The 25,199-nt window shown below is 40.3% G+C and overlaps 1 protein-coding gene across 1 annotated transcript in view; it reads right to left on the bottom strand.

Annotated features, from left to right (window-relative positions):
• Positions 1-25,199, bottom strand: part of LOC149234231 (coronatine-insensitive protein homolog 1b-like) — a 135,751-nt gene that overhangs the window by 48,843 nt on the left and 61,709 nt on the right. Inside the window, exon 2 of the mRNA XM_089371795.1 lies at positions 5,472-5,958. Within this exon, the coding sequence (XP_089227921.1) occupies positions 5,472-5,958 (487 nt within the window). The remainder of the gene's footprint in view (positions 1-5,471; positions 5,959-25,199) is intronic.

Genomic DNA, 25,199 nt, shown 5'->3' with positions numbered 1-25,199 from the left:
TGAGAGAAACCACAAGCAACAAAACGAGCCTTATACTTTTCCGTACTTCCATCTGCTGCATGCTTTATCTTGTAAAGCCATTTAGAAGTGACAGTTGTCTTGTCCTGGGGTCTGGGAACTACTACCCAGACATTATTCTCCTTAATAGACTCATATTCTTTGGTCATAGCATCCTTCCTTACTTGATGCTTGACGGCATTTGAGAATGATGAAGGTTCATTTTGTATGATCGTTCTCATGATTGTCAGGTATCCCTAATACCTATTAGGTTTCTTACTTTCACGGAAGGTTCCTCGGGGTGCAGCATGTCCTTCAGCATCATCAAGTATCCCCCTAAGCCATGAAGGCCTCTTACTAGAAGAGGAAGGCTCAAATGGATAAACAGGATCCATGGGTTCCTCCACATCAAGCATTGTTACATCATCTACCCATAGAGACAGCTTCCACAATCGTACAGTTCTTCCTTTCCGCCACACCATTCTGCTCAAGAGTATGTGGTGTAGTAGTCTCCCTCTTAATGTCAGCCTTAGATATGCCTGAGTGAACCAACTATAATATATCGAAGGTCTTGCTTTGGCTTGAAGGGAATGGTCCCCTTTGAGCTTTCCTTCGGCACATCCTAGACATACACCTTTCTCTACTTGGAATTCTGGCATCCCTGTCACCATTTGTCTTACACCGAGTAGAGCTTTATAATGAAGGTGGGCAAACCTCCGATGCCAAAGTTCGGAGTAAAGAGATGTGTCATAAGACATGACACCTAGCGGACTTCCATCGACCTGATATAATGAATCAACACAAAACCCAAGAGAAAAAGCATTTTTAACATTATTTTTCCATATGCATACCTTGCCATCGCTGAAGGTTACCTTGTAACCTTTGTCTTCCATTGCCGAGATGGACACCAGGTTCTTTCAGAGGTCAGGTGCATTTAATGAATCAAGCTGATCCGATGGTCGGTTTGTGAGATATTGACTGCCCTAGTTTTGATAATGAAGCCGCTAATGCTGATGTTGCTAATCTAGGGTTTGCTACTGTTGATATAAATCAGATTTATTGTACCATTTCTCTCTGCTGAATTATTGAAGATAAAAGAAGATTTGATCAAAGGGTTTCCCCACAGATTGTGGGGTTTGTCCCTGGCTAGCCACCACATCTTGTGTCTCTTGTCTTGGCTTGTTTTCTATCGATCGTTTAATGTTCTATCTGCACTTTACTTTATGTACATGTGATTGCTAATTTGTGGAATATAATAAGAAAAAGAAGTAAATTGTTATAAGCATAGAACATACCATAACTTAACATGGAATCAGAGTTGAGGTGAAGACAAAGCCCGAGCGAGTGCAAGAGCAATCACCGATGAGAAGACTGGTAAGGCTATCCTAGAAGAACAAGGAGTGTTGGACCATGTGAGAGGCAATATTGTTGAACTTCCATCAAATGCATCCACTGCTGCCTGGAACAAATGGAAAAATGGAGAAGTCAAAACAAAGAAGATTATCGGGGACTCTATCGACAGGCACTTGGTGGCCTACATCTTTGACCTGAACACGTCCAAGGAAATCTACGGTAGACTGGTGAGTTTATTTAAAGTTAATGATGCAAATCAAGTTTTGTTAAGTTATGGTATGTTCTATGCTTATAACAGTTTACTTCTTTTTCTTATTATATTCCACAGATTAGCAATCACATGTACATAAAGTAAAGTGCAGATAGAACATTAAACAATCGACAGAAAACAACCAAGACAAGAGACACAAGATGTGGCGGCTAGCCAGGGACAAACCCCACAATGTGTGGGGAAACCCCTTGATCAAATCTTCTTTTATCTTCAATAATTCAGTAGAGAGAAATAGTACAATAAATCTGATTTATATCAACAGTGGCAAACCCTAGATCAGCAGCATCAGCATTAGCGGCTTCTTCATCAAAACTAGGGCAGTCGATATCTCACAAACCGACCGTTGGATCGGCGTGATTCCACCACCAAAAGTTGCAAACTTCAGAGGAGGTTCAGATGAACCTACAACGCAGTTTACAAGAGGAGGTTTGATGGTCCACGCTGGTAAAACTTTGGATCTGCAGTTGCAGCTTCAGTTTCAGCAGATTCCTTCAAACTAGGGCAGTCGATATCTCACAAACCTACCGTCGGACGACTTGATTCCACCACCAAAAGTTGCAGCCTTCAGAGGAGGTTCAGATGAACCTACAGCGCAGTTCAGAAGAGGAGGTTTGATGGTCCACACTGGTCAAACTTTGGATTTGCAGTTGCAGCTTCAGTTTCAGCAACTCCCTTCAAACTAGGGCAGTCAATATCTCGCAAAACGACCGTCGGATCGACTTGATTCCACCACCAAAAGTTGCAGCCTTCAGAGGAGGTTCAGATGAACCTACAGCGCAGTTCAAAAGAGGAGGTTTGATGGTCCACGCTGGTCAAACTTTGGATCTGCAGTTGCAGCTTCAGTTTCAGCAGCTTCCTTCCACATGTGTGAGAGAGAGACTCTTTTCTGCGCAGTAGAGAAGACCCTCTTTTCTGCGCAAGAGAGAGAGAGCGATATGTGAGTTGAGTGAGTGCAAATGAGGAAAATTCCTCTTGTATTTATACACAATTGATGATGTTTAAATAGATGTGACTATTGGGCTTCTAAGCCTACATGAGTTGTAGGTCGGCTTGATAATAATTCCATAATCAAAATAAATTCATATCTCCATAAATACTTGTCGGAATCGAATGATCTTCAGATCAATCCTACACCTCTCGACGAGAGGAATCTAATAAAAATATTATTAGCCATGAATAAGATGACCCACATGAAGTTTGGCCCTAGTTGCCAATTTAACAAGAGCAAAGGGCCTCCAGTCATTCAGAGCATTGACTACCACACCATGGGATTCTTCAAAACCACCACATTGCTTGTTCGTGCCCCAGCTATACACAGATGATCATGCACTTGAACCACATTGCACAACCGACTACACATTGCACCTAACACTTAGCAGTTGATCCAGGGCCTAGAGGAGCTTTTGTCTTTCCCAAGGAGACATGGGAGGGCATGTGTCATCTTCCAGCCCTCATTGATGGAGCATCGACTTGATCTTGAGCCATTTGGAGACCCATGAGATCCATTTGGATCCCACATAGCCCAAATTTGGGTTTGGAGATGTTTTGCAACATTTGGAGGGCATCCCCTCTTATTCATTACTTTTGAGGCCTTCACCCTCATCCTCGGCACATAAGGCCTCAACGCTAGCATTGGAGAGCACTTCGCATGGGCTATAGGAGAAATAAAATAATAATTAATGTTAAAGCTATCTTGGTTCGCTTGTAACCAAGGGTTTGCTACCAGCCTACCACATTTGACACTTTAGGGGCCTACTCTTTAGTAATTCGAACTCAAAGATCATGTATAAATAAAGGAGGCCTAGCCTCACTCTCATCATCTCTTTAGATTTTCGATCCCTCGTTAGAAAATTTCAGACTTGCAATTTGAGGATGAATTTTGGACGAATTGGATGAATTTTGATGTTTGGTTATTTTGATACCATTCTTGGAGCTTCTCTTTGGCATTTTTGTGGATGGATATATTCTTCATTGTCTTGTAAGTGCCTTTTTAATGCTATATTTCTGATTTGGTGAATGTCTAATGCATGGAATATTTTCTAATGGTTATTAATGTGCCCTAGTTGATGAAAAATTGTTTAAAGCATTGAAACTATTGGAAATTTTGCATGTGTTACTCATGAGATAATGAATGAATGAATGTTCCTAGAGGATAATTGCATTTGCATCCTTGAATCTCCATAACAAGTTTCATCGAAGTATAAAAATCTAGAAGTCGTTTTGTTGTTGCTTCCATCAAGGATAGTGAAATTCCTTCTAGGTCTCCTTAAAGAGCAAATTGCCATTTCTTGGTTTATCCTTGACTCCAATTCTTCCAATAGGCAGGCACTGGTCTTAAGTCCTTGGTGATCACATTTCATTGGAAAAATCTTACTTCTCTCACTTCCTTTACCTCTTTTTCTTCGTCCCTTTAAGGATAGGGAGGCCCCTCTAGGGCTTGGTGCGAATTTCAATAGGAGAATGTGTTTGAATTCTGTCCTGACAAGACTCTTCCTTAGTGTCTCCTCTAGGCATCCACAAGTTTTGAAAGAATTCTGACGGTGGAATCTCAATATAATTGATGCCCTAGCCATTGCACCAAGTGGGAGCCCTAGAAGCTATCCTTCAACTTGGGGATTCTTTGAAGTTTTATGCTTTAGTACTTGTTAAAGTATATCTTTCGCAACCTTTTCTCTTGTCTACCTGGACCTTGGATGAACTCTTATCTCATCAAGTATCTCAACCCTAGGTGTCGTGTAGTCCTCCTTTCAAGGGGTTTTTCTTGGAAAGTCTTCCCAGCTTCTCCCAAAGCTCGCATTTTCATTGAACCTTTCCACTGAATGAGCCACCTTGCCTCACTTCAAACCTATCCTAGGCACATCTATCACAAGTGAGGGATACTGGAACTCCTGTCAGTGAAAATCCAAGAAGAGAAGGGGACATAGTGACAGTGGGCCTTTGTCCCAGGGTGTTGTTGTGCCCTCTATATTTTTCCTCTTTACAAGAGCTGCTAGTTTGTGTAGCAACAGGGTCAATCAAATGTGTGTGATGCTAAGAAAAACCCTTAATAAACTCCTTCACATGCCAGATATAGGTCTCCATAAAAAATGATGATGCCACAAGGTGATGTTTGATGAAAAATATGCATCAAACCAACATAGAAGCACACATTCTCCTAGTGCAACCTGCACAGGCAGGGTCTTCAATCTGAAATAATTCTCATGGTATATAAGGGGGTAACAGACAGAAAAGAAAGGATCATCCTTGCCTCCAGGAAACTATTTGATGACAAGTGCTAATGCAACCTCATTAAAACTTACATTCATAAAGCTATTCACTAACTCAAAAACATGGTAGGTGAAAGCTTAATAATTGTGTCCCCACTCTCTTATGTGGCTATAAATTGACCAGGTTTGAAGGAAATTGAAAGTACCCTATAGGGGCAAAGGGAAAGGCTTCAAAATGGGCATTCCAAAATTCCTAGATAAACAACAAAGTAATGTAAAGATAGAATGATATATCTTTGTATATAGTTTTGCTTTGGCCTATGTTTTCTAAATATAAAGATTAATTTTCAGCTCTAAGCTTTTCTATTGTTTAGCATTTATCTTGAGTAGCTTTCCTTTCCATTGTGCACTGCACACAACAATATGGTAAGTTTGACAAAAATGTTCAAAAAGTATAGTCCAAAAGATCCAGAAATGTCTCCCAGCTTTGTAATGCATTTTATATGTGATTTTAAGGTGTTCCCATTTCCATGTTTCAAACATCTTTCCAGGCTGGAAAACTACCATATCCTGGACATCTCAGACAATAAACATAGAAAATGATACTCAAAATCAGTAAACAGTATTGAATATCAGAGATATACCTCTAGAACTTCAAGATTAGTGCAGAGACGAAGTAACTCGCAGTGATTTTCTGTGCTTAAAAGAGTAAATTGTAAATCCAATTTCTTCAGGTTACTAGCCCGTGGAAGTATAGCTGGCAACCCACTCATAAAATTCAGTCCTATAAGTGATATCACCTTTGAAGGAAATTTAACACCTTGATATGCATCAATTTCTAAAGCATGTCCTTCACTGCTAACAAATGACCCACCACCAAACTCTTCCAATTCTGTAGCTTTTTCCAGAACACCTATTAAATCCAGAATGTAACATTCATTAACCCTTAAAGAGGATAATGCTCGACAATTTGTGGCTATCAACTCGATGTCTCTCATGTTGATGCTGTCTAACAATGTTTCATAAAAATTCAATACTTCCAATGAAGAGTTCCTCAGAGCAAGCTCATGTAGCCATTCTCCGCCTTCATCTTTTATCGTACTGGCCTCTAATAGCAAAACCTTAAGAGATCTGCATCACACAAAATTGCCAATGTAAACACAGATTTTTATTAGAGGATTGATAAATTTAGTAGTGCCATGACATGTAGAAAACTAACGAAGTAGACACCTGGGTGAGTTGAACCAAAATCCTGTAACACACAATGGAAGATAACAGATAGCTAAAATATTAAACGCGCCACTCATCTGGACATAAAAAACAATTGAATATATGCTGAGAGAGCATTGACAAATAGCATATAACCTGAAAGACATAAATACCAGAAAATTAAACATGGCAACAAACTGGAAGCGATTGTCATGAGATGAAAACTCAGTATTCTTTTTACTTTCTAATCCTCTTAATAATCGTTTGAATGTGAAAGCAACTCAAAAATAGTATAGGTTAAAAGATCATTGTTGAATGATGTATAGCCTTGAGAGATAGAAATAACCAAAGATAGCCCATACCACCAAACTAAGAGTCATAATCAGAAGAAGAAAACTTGCAATTTTTTATGTATATCTCTCTAATCCTGTTCAAATGAGCAACGAAGGAAGCTGTACTATTTTGAGACGCTTTTATAATAAACTTTTTGAGAATTTTTCCAAATGCCAAAGTTCTATCTTAATCGGACATCTTAGAACCCACTAAATTTTAAGCTAGGCTACTTGGTTGGAAACTAAATTTGTGCTTGGGATATGTTCAATGCGTACGCTATTAGATTCAAACAAATTATGCATCCAGTGATAAACTTGACAGCAACTAGGTTCAGATGGTATTCCCATCTGTCCAAATATTGAAAGAAGGGCAGAAAAATAGACCATCTAAGCTCCAGTTACATTCTCGCTTACCACAAAATTAAGTGAAGAAATTAAAACAAAGAACATTAAAGTACATAAAGGAAAATGCACCAAATGTGAACATCACTGACAGAGATCACTGAAACAGTAAAAAATACAGATGGACATTCAGATTAATTATGTCATGGTTCACGGAGTCTCTGATAAATTTTCATTGTTGAGAGAGCGAAAAGGCAGTGCAAGTCTTCAAGAATTGAGTGCTATTGGAATAGAAGGGCTCAAACTTCAAATTTATATTTAGCATTCTTCATTCTGCTCAAGACTTCAAATTTTATATTTAGCATTCTTCATTGTGCTCAGAATTGTAAATCGCTAATTTTCTGACTTTCTTGTTGCTTTATTGCTGATCTTCTGACTTTCTTGGTCCTTTAACATTGATATTCAGACCATTTTGTGTGCTACTACTTTTTTGAGTTATTGTTTTTTGCTCATCTTCAAAAGACTTTCTGCATATGTAACCCTGCATATACGAAGACAAAATGGTTTGCATACAAAAGAAGAGCTTCAGACAGTCCAAAGCAAATCTTTTACATGATTTTGGAGGCAGATCTGCTAGTTTTTACCTGTGTAGCTTGTCCTCCAGCTATGACAACTTCCTCTTCCAGCAGAGTAGATAGCCACAGCAGTACACCCTCCTTCAGAAGTTCTGTACAGCAGTAATGAGGACACAATGGTGCAAGGGAAATTCTGCAGGAGGAAGAGCTAAAGGGCACATACATGCCAAAAGAATGCATGCACTATCTTCAGTCCAATTCCAGTTTAGATGCGTTCCCATGTTTAGCAGTTCAGTTTTTCTTCTGAGTTTTGCTTTAGTTACAGTTCACACATGGTTAGTTAGAAATCATGGCTCCCTAGTTATATTAGGCACTCATGCATGTGTATTTTAAGTGTTAGTTGGGATGCAGATCTTTAGGAGGATGCATGTTTGCATGCCTCAGTTCATCTCTAGTAGAGGCGCACTTCGCTTGGTTCACCTATCCATTCAAGGGAGGTGCATTACGAGCTTTTCATCTATATAAACATATTCAAAGGAAAACTACCAGGCATTTCCCCTCATTCCAAGGATGGTACCTGTTACCCACCAAAAGTGGCTAACCCCATAGGAGAAATTTGTTCTCCTATCTTGGACAGCCAGCCAGCCAGCAGCCCTATATTTGCTCAGTATACGATGATATGCCACATTCCTCCGCCATTTGCACTGGTTCGATGCCTCTCACAACCCGGCATTCCTCTTGAAGGAAGGTGAGTTACCACTCGACAAGTACTTTAACCATTGTGCAATTATGTGCTTTTACTTAATGTTTTTGGCATTCTAATATGGATAAAGGGGTGATATGGATGATTGACCGATCTTGATGTGAAATTTCCATGAATTGCAGTAACCGGAAATTAATCTCCTAACTTGTGCAATTTATTTGTCTTCAAAATTATTATGGCAAATAACAATTAATTCACTACTACAATATTCACAAAATTAAATTCAAGAACTGAGAAAATAATGCACACAAAATTATGGACATGAAGATTTTTGGACAATAGTCCCTGTAAAAACCCCAATGTGGGAAAAACCAGTGTAGCAAATAAGGGTTTATATTATTATTCAGCAATTTGAGAAAGTACAATTGCTTCCCTGATACTGGCAAAGCTCCGGCAAATAATAATCTCCACTAGAAAAATAATATGGAGACACAGTCTCCTCTACAAATCAAATCGGCCTTCTCCGGCAAACTCGTACCTTCTCTTGGCACTCACACTACTACCCAGAAATGCACACTTCCTGCTCTGGAAAATCCACACAGCCTCTCAGAAAATGTCCCTGCAAGTAAAATTGCTTCCAGCAATTTGCTAGACCCACTTGCTTTACCTTCGGCTGATAGATCTGGCATTGGCACACTGAAATGAGCTCTCTTTTGCAACTCGCACTAGCTAATTGGCTAACCCGAACCACTAATTCGGCCTCCTCTTCAAGAGATAAAATCGACCTCCTTCCTGCCTTTGGAAACTGGAAATCTTCTCCGGAATTCTTCCCCCAAATCTCTGTTGAAACCCTTGTTGTCGATGTCTCCCTCTGCTTCAATTACGCCCTTGCTATCTTTGCAACTGCGTAAGTTGAACTACTCAAGTGTTTTGTGTATATTCTTCAAACCCCATCAACATGCTCTTATAATCTCTCGTTGAGCAATCAACAGCCATGATCTAATCACAATCAATGGCTAAGATCATTTTAACTCCATCAAATGACTTTTCTGGAAGTCTCTAGAGCAAAATCGATTTTCCTCAATTAATCTGATTTAATTAACTAGTTTTCCTAAGTTAGATTTAGGGAAATTTTAATAATTGGCTAATTAATCTAATTGAGGTGTTTTCTCGAGAAACATTTTCTAAGTATTGGAGAAAATGTGTTCCTTAGCCTCATAAACAACATAGAGACTAGAACACGTGTTCGATGCTACCAAAAAACTAACACTCCTTCTTAGCGAGGAAGGTGTTCTCCATTATTCCCAACTTATCCATGATGTAGACAAACTTTTCCTTACCCAAGGCCTTCGTGAGTATATCTGCAACCTATTGATCTGTGGAAACATGTTGTTGTTGATTTGTGGTAGCATCGGATGTGCTCTAGCCACGAAATTTGGTGGAGAGGTTGAGGCACATGAGATCTCCAATACTCAGAAAAGGTTTGGGAAGATTCTAAACAGTTAGAGAGATATTAAAATAATTAATATTTTTAATGGAGTCCCTAAGTCTAAACTTAGGGAAATTAAAATATTAATGTGGATTAATATGAAACTGTGTTAGAATGGTCCAAAAGACATGGATCAAGCCAGACCTAATCTTAGCCGTTGATTAGGGACTTAATCTCGGCCGTTGATACAAGAAAAGTATAAGAGGAGGCTTGAGAGTCACTTGGAGAGTACACCAGATGATCAGTCATTCTATTCTCTAGAGCGGGGTTTGCCCAGAGAGATAGAATCAGTGATCAGAGTTGCAGCTGAGGGGCATTAAGTACAGAGAGACAGAGAGGCAGAGATAGTGCCGGGAAATCAACGCAAGAGCCAGAGAGAGTGATGCAGTAGCAGTCAGGGCTCACGCAGAGGCAGCCAGGAGCTGCGCAGTGCTTCAGAGAGGCCAGCGTTGCTAACGCAGAGGGCCAAAAGGCTGACGCAGGGCCTCTTGAGGCTGATGCAGGCCCATTCAGGGTGACGCAGGGCTAGCACTGGGCAGAGAGAGGCTGACACAGTCCAAAAAGGCAGACGCTAGGGTTTCTGGGGCAAATTGGAGCTGAGGAGCTGTCAGAAGGTTTATTCGGGGTTTCAGCTGGGACATTTGTCTCAGACTGAGAGGTACTACTGCCAAGGAAATTCTCTGTTGGGTAAGCCGGATTTGGCACCCAGATTGTACTCTGAAATTGCTTAATAAGAAAACCCTCAAATAGCTGCACCGGTTTTCCCGCATTGGGCTTTTCCGAGGACATTGGTCCAAAAATAATGGTGTCATTTTGTGTGCTTGTTTCTGTTTCCTTTAGTTGATGATCTGTAATATGTTGAGCATGCACTAGTGTTTATTTTCAGTGTTTACATTGTAAATAACTTGTCAAGTAACGGAACAAGTAGGTAGAAATAAATCAATAAAGTGCATGGACGATTTCTAACTGGTAGACTTAGAAACTTCAACAGTTGTAGTCAAACTAATCCATGTTGCACACAATATTTGATGAAGTGGTACCTTATGTCGATATGTTTTGACCTATCATGAAACACTGGATTTTCAGAGAGCCTAATGCAACTCTAATTATCATAGTAGATACTATTTGAATCCATCTACTGACCAAACAAACCTCCTAGCAGCTTCTGAATCCAAATAGGCTCGCATCTAGCCATGCTCGATGCCATGTATGCTACCTCTGCAGAGCTCAGTGCCACTGAATTATGCTTCCTATTGCACCATGAGACAACCCCAGATCCAATACTGAAACTGAAGAAGCTTCGTGAAGTGTCTTTCTGGTCCACTAAACTGTCTGGCTAGTATGCATCTACATATCCACATAAACTGACACAATCGCCTCTAGCATACCTCAAACCATACTCGACTATGCCGCGCAAACACCTCAAAACATGTATCTTCGTTGTCCAATGCACCATCTTTGGTTCTACCATAAACTAACTGAAAGTGTTGACTGTGAAACAAATGCTTTACCGCTCAAACTAGCAGGGGACCTAAAGGGCAAATGCTAGACCAAGGGCAACAAATGGAGACTTGTCACCTCAGCTAATTCTCCCTACTATTTACGGACTTTCATCGATGGGAGGAGACTAGGTATATATGGAGTCCCAAATGAAGGATAAATCAACAAGTGGATATAGATTGACCCCAATAATCCCTTTCCAGAGGAGTTTGAAGAATAGAGCTTGCTTGCTTTCTAAGGTAGGTAAAATGTCTTCTAAGAGAAGGATGGGAGGATTTGAGGGTTAGGCTAAGGGAATATGACTTATGAAGGAGTTTCCAAATCCCTAAAATCCTTATTGAAAATTGGTATCCTGGATGGTTATTGAAGAATTGTCTTTCCAAAGGAATGGGACCATACGGGACCAAGTGGACCCAACCTAGGTTAGGAGGTAACAGTTTACCAACCAATGATATTAACCCACACAAGGAAGGGGAAAGGATCAAAGAAAGGATTTTCACTTAAAGGTGTTGATTTGATCCTATGAGACACTAGCCTTGGGGATACCAGGGCAAAGTTTGATCTTAGAGCTGGGGCTTGGCTTTTCTCACAACTCCATTGTCGAAATGGCTTCAAAATTGGAGGAAGCCTTGAGGAAACACCAACGTACAAGATGCTAGGAGATCAAACTTTTTGGAGGGCTATTTTGTTGGGAAAATGATGCCCTAGGTGACCCAACCCGGCTAAACCTAGGAAAAGGTGAAAAAGAATTCATTTTTGGTGACCACCTCTTGGTAGATCAATGCCTTAGTCTTGAGAGAATGGAGTCTATGATAAATATGAATGAGAACTTTGTTTCTTCGTCAAGGAGGCCTCAAGACTACCTCGCTACCCTTCTAGGACAAAGGGAAGCAACCTTGCAGCTTTTACACTTCGACTTGCAAAAGGTGATGGCTTGTCTAGATGAATTTGTTGATCGAATTATCCGTAGGAGATTTCATTCAAATTACATGGCCTATTCTTTGAGAGATGCTATATAGAAACAAAATTTCACAATTTAAGCAATAAATGCATCCAACAATTAGCCCTAAAAATTGCGAAAATCCCAATCCAATATATATGACAAAGTAAAACAAGAATAGCATTAACAGCATGTACTTACATGTAATAGAACATATCCAACCATCCACAATTTGGCAATAGAGAAGCTCCAAGATAAGATAAACCAAATCAAAACATCAAAATTCATCCATAAAGCTCCAATTCATCCTCCAAGAAAAAGAGTGAAATTCTCAAGAGAGAGAAGAGATCCAATCCAAAATGATGATGAGCAAATGAACTCATCTCACTTGTATTTATACACTAATGAGGAGTTGGAATTAGTCTCCTAGGCCTACATAAGCCCCAAAAAAAAATAGTGTGCTAATAATCTAACTTTTGGTGACAAGTCCACCAAACTAGCTCACAAATGAAAGAATAAGCCTCTTAAGAGGTCAGATGATGAACAGTACATGTCATATGGCCCTCCAAGAGGCCTGATGAGGTCTATGGGTGCCATGATGAAGAGTAGGAGCCTCAAAAGTGATGAACAACAGGTTGGCCCCTTTTTCTCCAAACAAAAAACCTGTGTTGCTCCCAATGGGTGTGGGGGTGCAATAATAACTTCATGGGTCTCCATGCCTGTAAATCGTCTGAAAGGGCTCTACATGCTTCAAAAGGTGGTGGCATGTAACAGATAAGTGAATGAAGTAGGGGATAAGAAGGGGCAGGCCTAGGCCACATGCTAGGTACAAGGGTAGCTAGTAAAAGGGAAGCCCACACCTGGGTTTATAATGTATAGGAGGGAGCAATCATGGTACATGAGGTTCCCCGGTCTTGACTTTTCCACCCTTCTTTATATGCCTTTTGCCTTTTTCTGATTTTCTTTGATTAATTGCTCGAGGCTCAAGGGGTAAGAGCATGCTGCATAAAATATAGCAGTGAATACCCCTTTTTAAGGTAAGGCAATTCATTTCCCGCCAGGGGTTGGGACAATCATGGGTTCCTATATGATGAAGGAAGCTCATAGAACCTGTAGGAACCAGGGTGATGGCCATGATGATGGGGTAGAGCTCATGTATTGGCTTTTGCCCACGTGCTAAATGTGTTTGTCCCGGCCATCTTTTGCATTTTGTGGTACATTTTCCTATTGAATGTGGCCAAATATGCTTTTATCTTTCTTTTTAGTTGCATCAACCTCCAGGGAATCATTCCAGACCTAACCCAAGCCACAGGCAAGGGGAAGGGGCAAGCTAACCCTATGTGGACCCAGGTGGGAGAAATGAAGAATGGGGTGAAAATAAGTGGAAAGGGGGTAATATAACCGGATAAGGGAGCAGGACCACGCAACCAAAATTGGTGTTTCTCGTGAAATGCCAACCTTAAAGCCAAATGGTCAGTAAAAGAGATCCCACGGGACTAGAATCCAAGGTTAATAACCAGAATGGTTCTAGGGGACAGGAGCACAGACCTAGCCTATTCTTTTCACTAAATCCCCCCATTAATCCATGCCCAGAAGTGTCCATGATAAGCAAACTACAATACTCAATTACCAAATGACAAGGCATACCTTTTGGTTCAGGAGGCTCGCCTTCAAACATACGATCATGGCAGATGGGCAAGGGACCACATGGCTGGCTCAGGTGGCAGAGAAATGGCACAATGAGCTGGTTGGTGGCCGCAAGGGGTTGTTGGCTGCCAGCTGAGGACAAAATGATGGGTAACAGGCCAAATACATAAGAGATACGATGAGCTATCTATACAAGTTTTGGTCCACATATAAGTCCTTTGAAGCATCAATCTTCCTCCAATTGGTAATCATAGGCATGGGCATGGGTCTACAATCCTCCATCCTGAACTTTTTTAGAATCTCCATAGTATATCTCTCTTACCCAAGCAAGATCTCCCTATTTGTTTGCCATACCTCCAGGCCTAGGAAGTAATGCATCAGTCCCAAATCCTTCATCTCAAATTCGGTTGGCGAGTCCCTCTTATAGTCCCCTATGAGCCCTGATGACCCTATTAAGAAGAGATCATCCACATACAAAACTAGGATGAGCGGCTCACCTCCAACCATCAAATAGTAGACGTTAGAATCTGCTTCACTCTTCACAAAGCCCATCTACTGCAATTAGTTGTCAATCTGACCATACCATGCCCTGTGAGCCTATTTGAACCTGTATAGTGCCCTTTTCAGTCTGCACACGTGTGTGCCTCTCTCATGCGTCTCAACTCCTTCTAGTTGTTCAATATACACCTCCTCCTCTATCACCCCATTCAAGAATGTAGTCTTGACATCCATCTAGTGAATTTGCCATCCCATCTACACTGCTAGAGATATCACTACTTAGATAGAGTATATCTGCCCACTAGTGCGAAGGTCTCCTCATAGTCAATGCCTTCCTTCTGCGTATACCCCTTGGCCACAAACCTTGCCTTGTACTTCTCTACGCTGCCATCTACAACATACTTGATCTTATAGATCCATCTGGAGTCGACCACTACCCTGTCCACTAGTCTAGGCACGACCTCCCATACATTGTTGATAATTATAGAGTTATACTCCTCCACCATGGCATCCTACCACATCTGATGCTGTGAAGCCTCATCATAGCTGGAAGGTTCCCTGTCGACAACCTCTGTTAGCAATGCCTTGTACCTGTCTAGCTGTTTGTGCTCCCTTTTGCTCGTCCTAGGAGTCCCCACAAACTCTTGTGCATCCTTTAACATTTGTTGAACCTATATGTTCCTTCTCATGTTGGTGGTGGGTGGAGCTTGATGCTCCTCATCCTGCCCCCGCTCCTCCATCTGTTGTGAACTCGCAGGACCCTCTACACCTGCGCTAGTGCTCGTACTGGTAATTGTACTCTTGCTTTGTTGTCCCTACGACTACTACTCAAATCTTGGAGCTTTTGCTGGATCACTCTAATCACCTTTTGGCAACTCATGAGAGCTCCTGGAGGCTTTCTCCTCTAGGAACTTCACATCCTGTCTCACAATGATCCTCCTGCTGCTCGAAAGATAGATCCTGTATGCCTCAGATGTTTCGCTATAGCCAATGAAATATCCCTTCTCTGCAGTCTGATCTAGTTTAGTGTTTTTGTCATCCAACACATGACAGTATGCTATATTACCAAAGATCATGAAGTGACCGACCTCTAGTTTCTTCCATGTGAAGACCTCCTCTGGTGTTATCTTCCACAACACTCTGTGAGGAACCCTATTTTGTATGTACACTATCATGCCACATGCCTCTAGCCATAGAAACTTGGGCATATCCTAATCATACAGCATAGCCTTTGCTGCGCCAACAGTCATCCTATTCTTTCACTCCACTACTCCATTCTATTGTGGATTGTACGGATTTGTCCACTCTCTCTTGATGCCCTCCTTCACACAGAGCCCTGTGAAGTCCTTGTTTGTATCCTCGCCTCCATTGTCTATACAAAGTACCTTGATCCTTCTTCTTATCATGTTCTGCACAAGAGCCTTAAACTCTTGGAAGCGACCAAGTCTTCCTGGAGTAATCATCAATGAAGGTCACGAAATACTCATACCCTAAAAAACATATGGTGAACATTGGGCCACAAATATCTGAGTGTACCACTGCAACACACCATCGGCTCTATTGTCACTTCTCGGGAACGTTTCCTTAGCGAACTATCCAAGTATGCACCACCTACACATGTCATCATGTTTTGTGCTCAACTCTAGGACCCCTGTTACAGTCTCTTTGATCAACTTGTTACCCACCACCAATGGGTGACCCCTACAGGTGAATTTTTCTCCTAAATTTGTCTTCAATCGACAGCCAGCAACCCCTCGTAGCCACTAGATAGCTTGATGTGCCACTATTCTCCGCCACCTGAGCCAGCCATTATGTGTCGTTGCCCATCTGTTATTATTGTATGTTTGAAGGTGGACCTTCCAATCCCAAAGGTATGGCTTTTCATTACGTAATTGGGTGTTTATGCTTGCTTTTCTTAGACACATTTGGACATGGATTAGTGGGGATTCGGTGGAAATAATGGGCTTGGTTTGTACTCTTGTTCCCTTGTCCTAACTTGGCAATTAACCTTGTATCCTAGTCCCATGGGACTCCTCTATTGGCTACTAGTATTAGGAGTGGCACTAAATGGAAAGCCCCAATTTTGGTTGCATGATCTCACTTCTCGACACCATATATCTCACTCCCCTCTGCTCATTATAACCCCTTTTCAAACTTTTCCCATCCAGGTCCACATTTGTCCTTTGGGTCTATTATCCACGGTTTTGTCAACATTCCGAGAAAGCAATGTACAAAGAAGTGGAGAAAATTTTTCAAAAATCAAAGTCATATGTCAGTATAAAGTTATCATTGTAAACCCAATTTTTGCAATGTATATTGTAAATCATGCTAGTATGACCATTTACGTTAGTTTTTTAGCATCGGAGGTGTTCTAGTCTCGAAACTTTGTGGAGAGAATAAAACACATCTTCATAACCCAGAAATCGTTTATGGAAACCCACTTAGAAGTGTCTCAATTAGATTATTAGCCGATTTTTAAATATTTCGTAACTCTAAACTTAGGGAATATGGTTAATTAATCAGTATTAAATGAGATAAGGTGAGGATCATCTAGAAACTCACATGGATCGACTAAGAATTAATCTGGCCTCTTGATTAAGTTCTAATCTTGGACGTTGGTGCTCCAACAGAAGATTATAAGCAAAAGTTGATGGGTTGATGGAGAACACACCAGTGCAAACACTCAGTGATTTAGGCAGATCGATTTTCCAGCAACAGAATGATTCAGCAGGAGGATTCAAGCCAGAGATCGAGTAGCAAGTGGCAGAGGAGTGAAGCAGTATTCCAGTGGAGGTTCTCAATGTCAGAAGAGTCAAATTGAGAGAGTGCGAGTTTTCCCAGAGGGACTGCACAAGCAGCAGCAGTAGAGCAATTTGATCTAGCTGAAGGAGCAATGGATTTAGTAGTTGGCGGTCGGGTTTTTTATCAAGACCAGTGAATCAGTTCCAGAGCCAAAGAGAGCAGATTTGCAGATTTCAGAAGTTTCTGTAGGTAACAACAGTAAGCCCTATGCAAAGGTTGACGCAAAAGGCACTACGAATTGTTGAGGGGCCAGTTTCGGGTGCTGAAATCAGCTGTGGGGTGAGGAAAAATCTTCAGAATAATTTCCAAGTGATTCTCTCAGATTGGATTGTCAGTTTGACATCCATATTCTTGTACTCAAATTTGCTACTGAAGAATAATAATAAAATCCTCATCTATTGTACCGGATTTCCCAAGTTGGGTTTTTCCGGGGAAAATTGTCCAAAAATAACGATGTCAAAATTATTGTGTGTGTGCTAGAATTTCTCAGTTTCCAGTATTTTGTGTTTTGCAGCTTTTTTATGATGAAAATTGCAGTCGTGATTTTATTCAATGTTTGTCATAGCAAATAAACTGTATAATTAAATTTACAGTTAGGAGAGTAATTTTCAGTTGCTGCAATAGATGAAATTTCACATGGTATCAGAGCGTGAGTGATCAGTCGGGAAGCTCATAAGCAAAGAAGAGAATTTCGTTGTTAAAACGGAGCAGCAGGCTAGATGTTGCATAGTACCTAAACAGACAGATCGAATTGTTGGGCAAGGGTTCGATTTTCAGTTGCAGGTTGGAAGCAAAAACTGATTTGCCCAGAATAGTGAATCCAGCAGCCAGAGGGAGCAACAATAGTGCAGAGTTTCATTGAGCAGATTCCTTGGTTGGGCGCAAAGGATTTTGCAGTAGTTGCTAGAGCAAAATCAGGATCGGGTGGAAGAGGAATAGCACACAGAATTGTCCAATATGACCATGGATAGAATTGACATTTAGGGGGCTTTAGATTTTTCTTCTAGGTTAAAGGACAAATTTGCTTGCTTATCAGGCTCAGCATCACAGCGTGTCTGGTATATAGACAGTGGAGCATCAACTCACACGACAGGGGTTAGAGAATATTTCTCTAGCTACAAGGAGGAGCGGATGGACTTTTAGATTACGATGGGAAATAGAACAAAGTGTACTCCAGTAGGGAGAGGTACTATCAATTTTCAGAGGGAGTTAGTAGTAAGTACCAGCGCTACAAATGTACTGCATGTGCCAGGATTGGTATGAACCTGATTTCAGTATCCCAATTACAGGATAAGGGATATGATATCCACTTCTGAGAATCCATTGTTTCATGACACATCAAAAGACATAGATATTTAGTATCATTTCATCAGAGATTGTGTGCAATGTGGAGCAGTCCAACTACAGTATGTTCCCACAGAAGAGCAGGTTGCAGATATACTCATGAAAGCTCTAAGGGAGAGCTAAGTTCGTCTATTTCATAAAACAAATGGGTATGGTGGAGAACTCGTTTCAGTAATCGGGACAAATTATTTTGGATGCTTCTCAGTTGCAATAGTTGTAGTTGCAGCAACAACAAATGAGAGGAAGTTGTAGCGCAGATGCAGGGTTGGCAGCAGTGTGGCAATGTCTGCAGCATCAGAATTGTGCAGTGTTTGGAGGGCAGTAGCCAGACATCAGCAGGGTGACAGCGAGGTGATATAGAGACAAGGTGTTGTAGTAGCAGTGGGGCAGCACTAGAACACCTTCCTTGCTAAGAGGGGGTGTTAGTTTTTGTAGCATCGAAGGTGTTCTAGTCTCAAAACTTCGTGGAGACATTAAAACACATGAAATCATCTTAACCGAGAAATTGTTTCTGGACATTCCACCTAGAAGTGTCTCAAATAGATTATCAGCCAATTTTTATATATTTCCTAAGTCTAAACTTAGGGAATATGGTAAATTAATTAGTATTAATTGAGATAAGGTGAGAATCATCTAGAAACTCACACGGATCGACTAGGAATTAATTTAGGCTCTTGATTAACTTATAATCTTGGTTGTTGGTGTTCCAACAAAGGATTATAAGAAAAAGTCGATGGGTAGATGGAGAACGCACAAGTGTAGACACTTAGTGATTTAGGCAAATCAATTTTCTAGCAAGAGGATTCGAGCTAAAAATCGAGTAGCAGGTGGCAAAAGAGTGAAGCAGTATTCCGGTGGAGGTTCTCAGTACTGGAAGAGTCAGATTGAGAGAGTGCGAGTTTGCCCAGAGGGACTGCGCAGGCAGCAACAGCAAAGCAGTTTGATCTAGCTCGACAAGCAGTGAATTCAGTAGTTGGTGGTCGGTATTTTATTAGGAAGACCAGTGAATCAGTGCCAGAGCCAAAGATAAGTAGAGTTGTAGATTTCAAAAGTTTCTAGAGGTAGCAACAGTAAGGCCTGTGCAGAGGTTGACACAAAAGGCACTACGAATTGTCGAGGGGACAATTTCAGGCACTGAAATCAGTTGTGGCGTGAGGAAAAATCCTTATAATAATTTTGCCAGTGATTCTCTCAGATTGGATTGTCAGTTTGATGTCCATATTATTGTACTCAGATTTGTTGTTGAAGAATAATAATAAAACCCTCATCTGTTGCACCATTTTTCCCATGTTGGGTTTTTCCGCGGACAATTGTTTAAAAATAACGGTGTTAAAATTCTTGTGTGTGCACTAGAATTTCTCAGTTTCCAGTATTTTGTTTTCCACAGTTTTTTTTATGATGAAAATTGCAGTTGTGATCTTATTCATTGTTTGGCGTAGTAAATAAACTATATAATTACATTTACAGTTAGGAGAATAATTTCCAATAGCTGCAATAGATGAAATTTTCACAATTTAATTATGTAACAACACCTAGGTAAGCCTCTGATTTTGGCAAAGATTTTCATCCTAGGAAGTTTTTTAACCTCCTTGAATTATGTGTGTTTGTAAACATGGCTAATCGACAGAGTTTGTCTTCCATCTTAAACCCCAAAGTTAGTGTGGAATTCATTGACAAGGTCTTAGGTGAGTCCTAGTGTTTATTGAATCTATTGTAAAAGTGTGTTTAGGAATAATTCTAGTGCATGGTCCCTCGCAATCAGAAACCATGGCTAAATTATTTTATTATAAGCACACTTAGTTTCATACTAGATCATACTGTGTTGCAGAATTGGGTCCTGAAACAAATTTAAAGTAGAAATCCAAATACCCAATTATTAAACAAACAAACAAAAAAAAACCCAAATATATACAAAATCTCAAAAAACCCAAAACCCCAATTAGCAAAAATTATTTACAAATTTAATTTACAAATCTATTCACAATTTACAAATGTACAAGGGTTTTGAAATAAAATTTTTGATAAATAGTTTTTTTTGTGGAGATTTTTCATTGATGAATGGCCAAAAATACTTTAGAAACCCAATGCACACTATAGCCTTAACGAAGATTAAATCCACCATACAAATATTTGGGATCCAAGCAAAATAATTCCTGCCCAAATTTGTGAACTTGGAAACAAAGGACTGAAGTACCTACAAACACTATGTATTTATCTCAAGACAATTTGGGGCATCAAACCACCTAAGACTAGCCCAAAACTATCAGCATGATTTTATCTCCATCTAAAGAAAACAGATCTTACCAATATTTAGCACAACATAGGAAAGTTTGTAGTTAGTACATACCACAAATCATGAACATGGAACACCTTGAAATCGCACCCCAAAGTCTTTATTATGATAGAAAAAAATAGTTCCCAGCGGGACAATAGTTTACATGAAAGCTTCAACAACAATTTTCTAACCAGAGATCATCGTGTTAGAGACTCAAATGACTCTCTAATTTATAGTTAAATCCTCCAAGTGGAAAAATAATGGCTAGTTTCTTTGATCCTTGTCAAAATAATCTCGGTCGTTGATAAACTCTTGAAGATCTTTTAATCTTAGCTGTTGAATTTTTATTTTTTAGGAATTTTCGAATTTATCATTTAACTCCATTTTTATTAGCTCAAAATTAACTATTTTGAACTAATTTCCTCAAAAATTTGACTTTGATTTAACCATCAAGGTCCAAGAGTCCAAATTTTCTTGAAATATACAATATTCCCTTGGTGGAGGACCTTCAAAAATTACTCATTTTAAAACCCACGGATTTTTCCACTTGGAGAAATTAATTTATCTAGACTTTTAATTTTGACTCCAATTAATTAATTTCTGACTTAGGATTTTATTTTATTTTGCCAGAAAAAATAATTAATTGGCTTAAGAAAGGATTAATTATTTTTTCCACCCTCGTATACTTTAGCAATGGTTTCTTATTGTGAGAGATCATGCACTAAAATATTTTTACATAAAATTATTACAATTCAACCCTCAAAGGGGGAACCCCCATTCGGCTTAGACCCTCAAAATACATACCCAATTCTGCAACACAAAATGATCTAGTAGACCAAGTGATTTGTAATAAAATAATATAGCCAATTAGCTTAATTATTCCCAAATCACTTTTAGATAAGACTCGACTAGAACGCTAGGATTTACTTAAGACTTTGACGACAAATTCCACCCTAACTTTGGGGTGAGGTTGGAAGGAAAAATTCAGCCGACCATCCATGTATAGAAACGCAGATGAGTCAGTGAGGCGAAAAACCTCCTAAGATGAAATTATCACCAAAATAATAGATTTACCTAGGTTGTTACATACATTCATGGTCTTACTAACATCATTTACATTACACAACTTGCAGAATGGGTTTACAATGACACATATAACTACTGAAAGACAATCCGATCACTTGAAAAATATTTGGCATATTTACTTCCTTGAACTTTGACAAAAAGCGTGCCAACAGAGCCCCAAGCCCAAAATAAGGGTCTCAAAGATGTTTTGCAACACAATGAGGATATCACCTTCTTCATCATGACTTTTGAGGCCCTCTAACAAAGTTTTAGCACAAGAGACCTCAACGCTACCTCTCTAGTCCTCTTAGCATGCATGACGCCAACCTTGCGTGGGCTAGAGAGAGATGAATTAATTTCTAAAAGCTATCATGGTTGGCTTGTACCCACGGGTGGGTTACTCAGCATCTTAGACATGTTAGAGGGGTTTGCTCATTTGTAATTCAACCTCATAGGTCTTGTGTATATTTGGGAGACCTCATTTGAGATCTCACCATCACACTTGGGATTTTCACATACCTCATTAGAGAATTTGGACCTGCAATTTGGGGAGTCTTTTGGATGTTTTTGGGATGCACTTTGACGTTTGGATCTTTATTGCTAACTTTTTGGAGCTTTTAATTTATTGTTGATGGATGGATATATTATACATTGTCTTGTAAGCGCCTCTTTATTGTGAAATTATCTTGCAAATGATGCCTAATGCATGGAATTTGTTCTCATTATAAGAATTAGTACCTTATTATTATTGAATATCTTTCAAAATTATAATCTTGGGAAGTTTTGCATCTGTTATTCATTGATGATGTGGAAAGAATATTCCTAGTGGATAATGATTGCATTTAATCCATGAAACTCCATTAACTAATGCTAAAGAAGGTAATTGTTGAATCTTTCCATTGAATAAGTTGTCTTTCTCACTTCTAACCTATCAAGAAGATAATATCACAAGTGAGCCTTACTAGGACTGCTCCAGACAGTGAAAATCCGAGAAGAGCAGGGGACTTGGGCTATGTTGACAATTGGCCTCTGTCCAAGGTGTTGTTGTGCCCTCTAGCCTTTTCCTTGCAAAGCATCCCTTTCACAAGGCCTTCTAGTTTGTGAGCAACACACTCTACAGAGATCTCATGTCCCAGTTAGAGCCAGATATTACCCACCAAAAGTGGGTGACCCCATAGGAGAAATTTTCTCCTAGATCTTTCTTCAACGGGCAACCAACAGCCCTTGAGAGCCACCAGTGTAGCCGATATTGTGCCATTTGACCTTCGCTCCCTACATCAGTCATATGTCCCCTTGCCCATCTGTTGATAGCATATGTTTGAAGGTGAGCAATCCAACCCAAAAGGTATGTTTTTCATTGTGCAATCAGGTGTCTATGCTTGTTTTTTTCTTGGGCATATTGGACATAGATTATTGGTTGATGTGGAAGAAGTGATCCGAATTGGATCCTAAAAGCTCTCTAAGTTTTCATGACTGTTTCAAATTATGCTAAAAGATTCAAGTCCTAGAAAAGATCGAAGCTATCAGAAGGAATCCTCATAACAATTGCAGTTGTGGCCAAAGCAGAGCAACGAGGACCCTCGGTCGAGCGCGCAAACCGTTGGCCCATGGTAAAGCGCAATGGCACAAAACTGGCAAAACCAGAGGCCAGATCAAGAAACAGAGGTGGATTCTGATACGCGATTAACGCTAATCGCGTATCGCAGGGCGTCCCCCTCAGTGAAGGAAAGCCCCGAAGCGCCCGGACCCAAAAACGCTATAAAATTCAGAAAAGTAACTGTTTCGGTTTCGTAGCGCGAGATTCCCCAAAATCAGTAGGATATCGGAAGGCTTCGAGGCGGTAAGCAGTTTTGACTGAGTCCCGCCCGATGCCACACATCGAGCGACACGCGTCTGGCAGAAGAGAGAGAAAATTGCCCGCATCGGATGGGTAAACACCATGCGACTTGTCCGCCCAATATGAAGGACGACCATAGGATTTGGGGGGTCCAGATCGACGGCGGAGATACGTCCCGATGACTGACCGGATTTGACAGGTCAAAAAGCAAGATGATAGGGGATTTGAAGTCCGACGTGGATGATGAGTTGGCAAATGATTCGTGTTCACGGGAGATCTTGAAGCAAACAGATTTAACGGCCATTCGAATATGATTCAGGGAATCTGACACCCAGTTCATTAGCAAACAGGTGGCCACCTCCCTGCGAGGCGTTACCCAATGATGATGACACAGAGCAGAGGAATTCGAACGGATAGAGGTTAGGAAAAACAGAAGGCTGGGAAGCGGAAACAAGCAGTCAAAGAACAGACTGGCTTTAAAGCCATGAACTGACAGAAGCAGAACACAGAGGCAGATAGCGAAGAGACGCAGAAAGTTAATAGCAGAGAACAGAGAGTAGAAGCCGAGCTGACCTGAAGGCAGCATCGAGCCAGACAGAGCCAGAGAGAGTCAGAGAGTCTATGTACTCCATTGAAGGCTTGAGAGGTTCAAGCAAACTCCTCGGCATAGGCCTGTCATACTACTGTGACCCTTAGAGGTCGAGTTTCAGTAAGGAGAGTCTGTGCACTCCATTCCTACTGACTTCTTTCTGTTTAAGTGAGTCTCGAATCGAGCTCACTGTTGTAAAAACTCTGCTTGAAAACATAATAGAGAGGCCACCACTGAAAGGCTGGACCAGGAGACGTAGCCTAGGAGCATTGGGTGAACTCCTTATTAAACTTGTTTTGTTTACATGTTTGACTGTTATGTTTTCTCTTATTGCCTCAGTGTCTATGTATTCTAGCAATCTTATCGATCCATTGCATAAGTAACATAGGCACATCCATGCACATGAGTCTGTAATACCTTTCATTCTTTATCCTGGATAAATTCCAGATCAAGTGCTATCAGAGCATAGGGTTACTAAGGTTACACAAGCTTGTGCTGGATTTTGTTGTTGAATGCTAACTAGATCAAAGCTAAAATTAGGAAAAGGAGAATTGGTTGAAACTAACCCGAAAATTGGAAGAGTCTATTCTAAGAGGAAAATGTCGGAAGAAAATCCCTTGGAATCAGACCCCCAGTTCATGGATAGTTTTATGACCTTGAAATCCATGGTGGAGGAAATGTATAGGGAATTTAAGAAAAATTGAGATGAAGATTCATCAAGCTCCAAACAAGACAAAGGAGTAGAAGAATCTCTCGTCCATGGCCACTCTAAAGGCAAAGGGAAAGAAGAAAAATTTCTCACGCCTCCTACTAACCCTGAAAATAAGAAGACATCTTTGATTAAATTAGATGTTAAATTTGATTTACCAATATATGATGGAGAGTTGAATGCAGAGAAGCTGGATAATTGGGTCAGACAAATTGATGTTTATTGCAAAGTGCAGAGCATTGATTCAGACAAGAGTAAGATTCAGCTGGCCAGCCTACGCCTTGGAGGCACTGCCTTGGTATGGTGGTAAGGTAGGACACAAGCTGACATGAAGAAACATGGTAAGATTCTTTCTGTCTGGAGTGAATTTGTTTCTGCAATTAAAAAGCAATTCTATCCACTAGCCTACATGCAGCAAGTCATGATGAGCTGGCAAACTCTTCAACAACTTAAAGGACAAAGTGTACAAGGTTACACTCAAGAATTTAGGAAAAAAGGTTTGATTCTAGGAATTTC

Source organism: Pinus tabuliformis, chromosome 8 (assembly GCF_031772625.1).
Source record: "Pinus tabuliformis cultivar Carrire ecotype Pingquan chromosome 8, CPIR1, whole genome shotgun sequence".
In the NCBI taxonomy this organism is placed as follows: domain Eukaryota; kingdom Viridiplantae; phylum Streptophyta; class Pinopsida; order Pinales; family Pinaceae; genus Pinus; species Pinus tabuliformis.
This window is presented reverse-complemented; position numbering and strand designations above follow the sequence as displayed.